At 40.3% G+C, this 10,230-nt stretch overlaps 1 protein-coding gene across 1 annotated transcript; it reads right to left on the reverse strand.

Annotated features, from left to right (window-relative positions):
• Positions 1 to 1,951: 1,951 nt before the first annotated feature.
• On the reverse strand, positions 1,952 to 9,275 carry LOC149817256 (bidirectional sugar transporter SWEET1-like). Its single transcript, XM_089987051.1, has 5 exons — positions 9,242 to 9,275; positions 9,088 to 9,124; positions 6,947 to 7,325; positions 5,099 to 5,218; positions 1,952 to 2,316 (listed from the first exon to the last, which is right to left on the reverse strand). The coding sequence occupies exons 1-5, from the start codon at positions 9,273 to 9,275 to the stop codon at positions 2,074 to 2,076; spliced, it is 813 nt and encodes a 270-aa protein (XP_089843177.1). The 3' UTR covers positions 1,952 to 2,073.
• Positions 9,276 to 10,230: the final 955 nt, after the last annotated feature.

Genomic DNA, 10,230 nt, shown 5'->3' on the forward strand with positions numbered 1-10,230 from the left:
TGAAAATTTTACTTGACCTCGGGGATTTTTACCTGTTTGGTGTATTTGCAGGCAACGATAAATGAAAAGAGGAACTGAAATTATGTGCATTTAATAGGGCATGCATATGGAAAGAGAAAAACTTAAATGAAAGATGATAAATAGTTAATGCATTGCAGTACATAATCATGCATATTCCTGCTATGCATGAAATCATGCATATTTACTTGTGCCTTTAGTTGTTCCCTAATGCTTGTTAAACGCTCTTATTGCTTAAATTGTGATCCATGTTGCTTAGTTAATGTTCCATTATGTTTAATGTTTATTTTCTTTTTGCATGAATGGTTAATTGTCTTACGAATTGGTTATAATGGTATACCTCTAAAATATTACATGAATCTTATTTATGTCTTTTATTCTTATTTGACTTATTAGAGGGACCTGTACGCAAGATTTTTCGAATTCTGATACCCTACTTTATTGGTTTTTCGCAGACACAGGTGATCAGTAAAGTTGACTCGCTTCTGAGGGGATACGAAAGTCACAATTGCTTCAGACTGCTTCACTTACGGACATAGTGGCTCTATTTTTGTTTGTTTTAGTTCTTTTTATTTTCTGCAGTTGTTACTTCACTTTTAACTTGAGTATGAGACTATTATAGATTCATTAATAAAAGAATTTGGTTGGTTTGTTATGAATGATAAATGTAAGTTCGTTTGTGGTGTGTGGTGATCTAGCTGAAATTGAAATTGTAATGACCCCGGGTCTCTGAGAAGTTTTCTTCAACTCTTAGAAAAAAAATGTGCATTTTCCAAGGGGTATGAGTTGGGGTCGTTACATTTTCCACTATTTGTTTCATTTATAGCGAAAAAGAAAAAAAAACATTGCGAAATCAATATTTTCTTACAAAAATTACTGATGTGCCTTTCGTGAGAAAGGCACACCCTTCGAAAAAGTCAATGCTAGCATATATTTTCCATGAAGTGCCTTTCCCGAGGGGGAAGTGTGAATAGAATTTCATGTGAAAGATGAAAAAAGTCGAGACCATGAATCCACCATCCTGGACTTTTTCTCTTTATTTGCTTGTCTTTGTTTCACTTGTGGTGAGAAAAGACCCCCATATTTCCTTCCAGCAAATGCCCCCTCAAGGGGTGTTTGTTATACCCCCAACCAAGGGAAGGCACTTTCCTTTGAAAGGGATGCCCAAGAGGGAAAGTACTTCGTCATGGAAAGAGATGTGAACCTGAAAGATGCTTTTGTGCATTTATTATGTGAGTCACTCCACATATTTCCCATTGAGAAGTTTGGTTTACTCCTCTTAGGAAGAGCTCTATTTCCTACGAATGGTAGGAAGGGGTACCCCTACCGAAAAGAGACAAACCATGTTCGGACTTGTAGCATATATAGACAAATAAGGTCACATTTGAAAGAAGGTAAAAAAAATAAAATAAAAATTAACGTTGTGAGTGGGCCCTGAACCAGCATTCCATTCCAAACAAGGTTTAAAAAAAAATCATTCTTTTTTGACATTTTTGGGCGAAAGAAATCCCTATGATGCATCTTCTTCTGCGACCCAAGTTGGATCTTAGGCCTGTACAAACATATCCCGTGGTTCCATCCACAAGCTTTAGGGCAGCAATTTATTGGCCATTAATTTTTTTGACTTTTTTTTTTAAATATTGGAAAATATTAAAAAAATGTGGAAAAACATATATAAGTTGTTTCTTGAGGTTATGCTGATAAACACATACATAAAGCAAAAGAAACAAAACCCATACTCATTAAAAAAGTTAAAATCATGAAACTATCAATGTTTTTAACGTTTACAAAAACATCACGCTTTCGCGTGATATTTTTGATCGAATATATCGCCATGACTCCGCTTGATCCTTTCGAATAAAAACAAGACCACCATTTCACGATTGACCATGGCCATAAGGGCGAATAAAAAGCATAAAATCATAACAAAAACATGAAAGGCAAACAACAAAACAGCAAAGACAGAGATGTTGACACAAGGGACCTTGGAAGAAAACTGCATGTAGCCAGGTCACGTGACCACCAGCAGATGAGCTGCCTACCACGTGGGGGAGGTCACGTGCGGGGCAGCTTGGTATCATGGTTGAGGGAGGAAGGCTGCACCATATTGTGTTCTTGGGGGTCATGCTTCATGTACCCCATCTCCATTGCATCAGCAGCAGCAGCACACTCTTTGCCATTGGCTTGGCCTTCTCCCTTGCTGTTTCTCTTCACCTCCTTTTCACCACCCCAATCTCTATAGGTAGCATAGATGATCAGTTGCAGGGCCCCAAGCCCACACCCAAACCCATTAGGGACCTGTACTCCAAAATCAAGACAACAGTTAAATATAAGTTATTTTCTTAACTAATTAGACATTAAATTAAAATAGATGAATGCACACATTCCGAAGCTCGGATTTTCGAGACAAGTGTCTGTGCCTTGAATTCTTTTCATTTAATATCGTCATCATCATCATCATCATGTTGGTGTTCCGTCGGCGCCAGCTTTTTCTAAAATCTGGTCATCCAACTCTATCTGGACTTATTATGGTCAGCAATTTTGAGCCAAATTCCAAAGTCATCCAAACTTAACCCAAACCTTATCCAACTTAGATCGTTTGACATGGTGGCTGGTGGCCCATGTAGCCTACCTTAGTGATCCTCTTGTTTGGTAGGAGCTGTTAGTGCACGTCACCTTGTGTTGGGATGTTGTAAGTTCAAAACCCAATGCTACCTTGTATAACAGGTCGGGGTATGCCTAACCCCAGCTTGCCTATAAAAAAACTACAACTATCTAGGTTTGGAACTTGATGATCCAGCCCGAAAGTGTAAAAATGAGCAAATTCACGCCCACTATGGGCCATGCACTCCACAAAACAATTCTAGCCTAATGCTCGAGATAAAAACATTCCCAACAAATTAATTTTTATTTTCTAAAATATTTAGGACGTTTAGGTATCAAGAATGACTCTTCTCAATTAAATTTTGTCATTATTTTTACTAATATTTTAATTGTGAAAAGAGAGACTGGATCATTAAGGGTGTATTTGACACCCTCCAACCACATATCATTGTAAAGATAGGTCCAGATCCATATCAGTAAATGATGTTATATATGGATCTCCAGCTTCATGGTCCATGCGTTAAAGATGACTCTCCCAGTGCTGGTATACATCAACATGACCCATATGTTAAAGTGGACTCTAGTGATCGGCAGAGCATTTTGATGGGGCTGTTATCATTTGGTGCTGCTTCAGATGGACGGTGTTGGGTCAGCTGTGGTTTTGAGACAGACTCAATTGATTATGTCTGGCTGCCTTTTTTCTCTTGAATGTATTCTGCTTCTTTTTGCTGTATATTTGTACTAGCTTTTATTTATATTAATATATCCTTTCTCAAAAAAAAGTAAAATTCTCGGTCACAGCCTCATAGATTCAAACTTGTGATCAACTTTCATATGTTAGGTGTGTAGAATCACAACTATGATTCCTCCGTCTGTGATTCAACTTCCACATGTTTGTGGGTGCTCTGTGAAAGTTGTGTGCCTGTGATCTATAATCACAAAAACTTGAGAAATTAAATCCCACTTTCAGAAGGCATTATAATCGTGTTGAAGTTTTTAAATTGTAAGAACTAGGGATGCCAATCAAGTATCAAACACATGAGTTTGGATCCGACTTTTTGGATCGAATAAGAGCATTACCATGTTTCCCTTTCTTGCTGGTAATTTGAAAGGCACTCTCAACCACCAAACCATACGGTCCAAGTTAATATGATGTGAACTTGACTCATGCATAAAGTATGAGATTCCTGATAATTAAGGGTGTCAACGGATCAGGTTTGGTTCAGACCCAGGTGAAACCAGACTTGGACCCGATTTCTGGGTATGGTATCGGACCTGACTCTAATCAGGTCTCCATACCCGGACCTGATAAGAACTACATGAACCAGACCTAGACCATACCCAGTAAAACCATATTTTACAATCCCATCTGTAGTGCTGAAGACTGAATAGGTGCAGGGGCCCCATGCCAAGTCTCAAGGTTTGTCAAACATTGGAACTCAAATCCAATTTGAGATCCTTTGTTTGTGAGACAAAATACCCTGCTATGAGACGAACCCAAGCACATGACAGCATTCCCTGTGGGGCCTGCAATTTGTCGGTGTGGGCCTATGCAATGTCGCATAGCCAAGCGCTTAAGCGCTTCCTAGCTAGATCCCAACTCACCAATGGTCCAGGGGGAGATGTTACTCCCAGACTCTTTTTAAGGAGAGGGCAGGTCTGGGGGCGGGCAGGTTACATGTTCCCCCCAGGAACATGCACTGTAGCTACCTGGGTCCCCACTGAGCACCGCGTGGCGCTCAGTGGGGTGTATGGGGGGAGCCGTAGCGGTGTATGACTCCTCCGTACACCCCACTGAACGTCATGCAGCGCTCAGTGGAGACCCTGGAACATGCACTGTAGCTACAGTGCGTGTTCCGAGGGTGCACACTACACACCCTCCCGGTCTGGGGTATGACTGTCGGTAATTAGGGGCATTACATTTTTCAAGGTACTGTGTTGATCACTGAATATGCTCTTTTCATGGGGGACCCCAAAGGGGTTTGGCGCAGTGGGATGGGACCTAGGCCACTAGGCAGGTGGTCTAGGTTCAAGTCTCATGGCATCACTTCTTGTGCAAGCCGATGCGTGGCAACTCCCTTGGGGCAAGTGGTAAGCTCACAAAGTTTTACACAGTCAAGACAACTACCATAAATAGGGCAGACAAAGACAGCGGGGCTAGGTCTCTGATCTGGGTGGTTTTTCTTTGTAATTTTTTTTTAAAAAAAAGGAGGCTTGGGGGGGACCTCATCCTTGAATCTTTGAGCCGAGAAGATCCCCCATATTTCAAGATCCCATGGAATCAAACTCACTCTATGCTTCAAATTTAAAGCAACCTAACAAACACAAACACAATTTTTTTTATAGTAAAAAAGAATGAATGGAATTTAGGGCACATTCTCATGTCCTAAGAAAATGACAATACTGCCCATATCCCTATTTATCCAAATGTTGGTAAGGCACATTCCAAAATTGAAGAGAGAGAGAGAGAACGCACTATAATAAAGGGGTCGCGACCAAGCAGGCCATAAATGAACCAGGAGGTGCCGCATAGGAAGACGAAGAGGGAGAGGAAGAAGGGCATGTACTCTACACTCTTGGTCTTGATCACCAGCCTCTGCACGTTCATTAACAGCCACCAAAATCAATTAAGCCTAAAAATGATCAACTTAATACATCAAGTAAGTAGCTAGAGTTACCCATGAAATGGGGAACAGCAAAAATTGTTACCACCTTAAAGTCAACCAGTGTTCATTGGACCCACTTTAGGGATCAGGTGATATTGAAAATCACCACACCACCAGTGGTGATTTTCAGTAACCATCACCCTGTACGGGGGTCATTTCCATGATGTGTGGTGGATATTGAAAAAATCACCACTAATGGTGATTTTCAATATCACCTATTTCAAACAGTCGATTGTACCTATAATCTGTTGGAAGCTCATGATTCAAGTTGTTTAGACTCAATCTAAGCACATAGACGTGTTCAACATGATCGTTTTAGTGGGAATTGGTTTTTTGATGATATTTTCACTAAAAAAATATGTTTTTTAGTAAAAAAACAAATTGGTACATTCATTATAAGCATGAGTTTTGTATTAACGAAAAAATTTATACACCGGTCGGATTCCAGCCTTTCAAAAACTAGTTCCTAAACAAAAACATGTAGATCACAACTATTTTTTTATAGGCAAGCTGGGGTTAGGCAGACCCCCACCTGTTACACAAGGTGCCATTGGATTTTGAACTTGCAACGTCCCAACACAAGGTGACGTGCACTAACAGCTCCTACCAAACAAGCCGAGCCCCAGTTGGTATGTAGATCACAGCTATAACGTTAGATGTGACAAAAAAAATACATAAACAAACTGGAGTTTAATTGTCAGGTAAATTCCATTGTAGCAAACATCAACAGGTTTCTATTTGAATCAAAAGATGAGGTCATGAATCGAAAAATGCCAAAAAACGGGTGCCAAGAGGCATAATCTCCCTTAGACCACTTAGAAAAATAACCAAAGGGCATGGAGATTGATAACAGAAACAAAAAAAGATGAGATGGCTTCTACTGCTAGGATATAGACATCATTTTGAGAAAAGAAAAAGACTTTAAAAATTCGCTGCACATTGAGGGTTTAGACATCAAAAAATAACCAAGTAGCACACGCAACACCCTCTCGAAATAGTGGTGCACGAACCACCATTTACACTGATATGAGAGTGGCTAACATGTCCCTTCAACAACCTTTTAAGACACAACAAGAGAGACAGACCAACAACAAAACCCCTACGCTGCTAAGCACAAGGACTGTCATATGAGAGAGAGATACCACAACAACAAAACCCCTAAGCACAAGAATTGTCATATGAGACAGAGAACAACAACAAAACCCTTAAGCTGCTAAGCACAAGGATTGTCATACGAGAGAGAGATACCAACAACAACAAAATCCCTGAGCACAAGAATTGTCATATGAGAGAGAAAGGGAGCATATGTTGGTGCACGAACCACCATTCACACTGATATGAAAGTGGTGAACATGTCCCTTCAACTTTTTAAGACACACCAAAAGAGAGAGAGAGAGAGAGAGAGCAACAAAACCCCTAAGCTGCTAAGCACAAGGGCTGTCATATGAGAGAGAGGCCTTGGAAACAAGAGAATTAATGAAGCACGATATAGACCTTAAAAACAACTACTTATTAAAATTGCTAATCACAGAGAGAGAAACCTCGGAAAAAAGAGAATTAATGAGCACAATATAGACCTTAGAAACAACTACTCCTTAGCAAAAAATGTTAATCACAGAGAGAGAGAGAGAGAGGTGTGGTGTTAATTATTTCCTCACCATGATGGAGAGCGGGGAGGCGTACATGCAGATGGAGAAGATGGTGGCGGCGAACCCACAGAACATCTTCCTGGGCTGCCCGTGGAGTGCCAGCAGCGACACCAGCACCACCACTGTAAACAGCAGCAGCACCAGACCCAGCAGCGACCCCACCTTTGCCCTCACCCTTCTGTCGCTCGCGTACGCCAGGAACAGCACCACGTACACCAACTCGATTGCCGTCCCCGCCCCGTTTATGGTGCTCACCAGCAGGTTGTGCGGCGACACGAACGGCAGCCCGTACCACGCCGACAGCAGGCAGTTCAGCAGCGTCGCCACGTACGGCACCCCTGAGAACGCCTCCGTCGACCCGCTCTTGATGATCCTCTTGAACGTCACCCTGTAGAAATTTTCTCCATTCATGATTCAATATTCAATTCAATTCAATGCAGTCCGTTGATGAACTAACTCATACTTTTTTTTTTCTTTTTTGAAGATGATGTTGTAAATATAATCTCTTTTTTCTTATTCTTTTTTTGAAGGATCATCTTTGTTTTTTCAATTGAAATTTCCTTCTTTTTTTGTGGGGAGTAACAATTTTCTGGTGGGGAAGAAGATTCAAGACTGCCCAACTGAACATTTTTCCATTCATGATTCAATTCAATTCAATGCAGTCCGTTGATGAATCAAGCCATGCTTTTAAAGAGGGGGGAAGGTGTAAATATAATCCCTTTTTTTCTTGTTTTTTCTTTTTGAAGGAGAATCTTTGTATCTTAAATTGAAATTCCCTTTTTTTGTTTCTTTTTGTTTTGGGAGTAACATTTTTCAAGTGGGGAAGAAGAAGATTCAAGCCTGCCCACTTTGAAATTTCCTTTTTTTTGTGGGGAGTAACAATTTTCAGGTGGGGAAGAAGATTCAAGACTGCCCCACTTATTAATACAGTTTTTTTTGAAGGATGGTTCTTTTTCTCTATGAAAATTTCCTTTTCTTTTTTTGGTGGGGAGCAACATTTTTCGGTGGGGCAAAAGATTCAAGACTGCCCACTTATTAATACTGGTTTTTTGAAGGATAATTATTTTTCTCTAAGGAAATTTCCCTTTTTTTGGTGGGGAGCAACGTTTTTTCTGTGGGGAAGAAGATTCAAGACTACCCACTTTTAATACAGGTTGGGTAGTTGTTGGGTGGTTGCATGTATCTTTACTTGGAGTCAAGTGGGTTTCATGGTTTTTGGAATCTATATTTTCAGGGTTAGTATGCATGCAAAAGAAGAGTTAGGGGATAAAGTATATGAGAATATTGGAAGATGACCCATCATGGATTCATGATTGGGTTGAAAAGGAAAAGAGAAAAAGGTAAAAGAAGAAAGGGTTTCTTTGGGTTTATAGGACCAGGGATAGGTTGGAGTGCGAGTGAGGGAAAGTGGTAGGGGAAGAAAGAAGCACAGGTTCTTGGGTCCGGTGATCCCATTGCTGGCTTTGGGGAACGTACGTGGTTTTTAACTTTTTCGAGTCCGGTCAATTTTAGGGTTAGGGTTAAAAAGGTCCAACTCTGCATGCACAGGAGAGTGGTACAGAAAAACAGTGCAGTAAAAGGAATACCAACAAAAGAATACTGTATAAGAAACAAAAGCAAATAAAGCGGTCACGAGAACTTGAGATGAAAGGCGCCAAGAAAACAAAGTGAGATGAGATCTGAGAATTGCTCAGGATAGGGTTTGTAGCTTTTTTTTTTAAGCCTGACTTCCATTGATGCTCGAACAAGTATCAATGTAAAGATCGGATGAAGTTGTCTCCACAATATCTTGGAGTGCATAAAGAAATCTTTGAAGATCAAAAGTCAAAAAACTATAGAAAAAAAACCCAAAGAAGTACCAACCTTTCTTTTGAAATCTTTGAACATAGAAACAATGTTTGCTCTGATTTTTGTAAACCATTTTCTTTTGAAAATAAACCTCGAACCAACATCATTAAAGAAAACCGGTTAAAATGAAACAAGGAAAATAAATGCACAAGTACTTCAACAATTAATACTTGTACTAGGTTCAAAATATTGACAGAAAACCTCTCAACACCCATGATAAATGGATTTATCAAGAGAATCCTGAGAGAAGACGATTTAGAGAAGGATGATGATGATGAATGAGAGAGGATGAAGATACTCACGTTGGTGCCAAGAAAAGAAAGAGAGCAGTAATATTCCCTATCACCAAGACCAAGAAAGAAATGCAGCAATTAGTTACCAAGATTCAAAAGGACTACAAAACAATAAAAAACCCATTACTACTAGAACAGCATGAGGAATACAAGAGGAACTCACCAAAGATCCCAAACAAGAAATGCAAAATCTCCATGACTTGCTTCACCTCAATATGTTTAAGAAGGTAACGCCCACAGAGAAAAAAGGAAAAGAGGGTGTGCAAGTGGTCTATAGAGAGAGAGAGAGAGAGAGAGAGAGAGAGAGCTCTACGGTGAATGAATGGGACTGATGGCAAGGGGTATATATAGTGGAAGGGTGATGGGAAAAAGCTCTGAGTTGCATGAATGGGAGTGACGGGAAGGGGTATATATAGTGAAAGGGTGATGGGGAAATTGATTTCGTCCTTATCCGCTCCTCTGGGCTTTCGGTAAAAGCCTGCCTACAAACAATTAAAGTGGCGTCCTCTCAGTCACTGTCTGCCTCTCATACTCCACACTTTCGAATTCCTTCCTCTTCCTTTTACTCAGTTTGGTTATTTGTTTGTTTATTTCTCACAAACTTGCTGCTTTCCTCTTCCTCTGGATGAAGCATTTAATCTTGCTGTAACCCGTGGCAGTCGTCCTTGTTTCCACAGAGGGAGAGAGAGATCTTTAACTGTTCTCTTTTGACTGTAACATCTGAATTCTTAATTCACTACTAAAGCAGATGACAGAAATGCCCACTTATCAGTGTGGAAACAACCGGATTACCATTCATTTTCAGAATAATTGAGAGAGAGAGAGAGTTTTCGTTTTGATAGTGGGAAATTGCCACTGTAGAAGCAACAGTATCACCATTCTTTATTTGTTTATATCTTTTTTCAACCTTTCCTTTCTCACTTTCTCCGCTTGCACTTTTCCATTTCACCTCCAATTCAGGGAATCGTGCGGTGGAACGCACATTGGTGTACCATCATTGATGGCACCAATATGGACCCCCGATCTTGAAAGTCCGTTTCTAGTAGGTCCCACATGAAAGGCCGTTTCTAGTAGGTCCCACATGAAAGGGTAATGTCGTCATTTTGGTCTCTCATCACACTTCGACAGTCTCTGCTTGGTGGCTTGAATATC

Source organism: Nuphar pumila, chromosome 14, assembly GCF_984573655.1.
Source record: "Nuphar pumila chromosome 14, dmNupPumi1.hap1.1, whole genome shotgun sequence".
In the NCBI taxonomy this organism is placed as follows: Eukaryota; Viridiplantae; Streptophyta; class Magnoliopsida; order Nymphaeales; family Nymphaeaceae; genus Nuphar; species Nuphar pumila.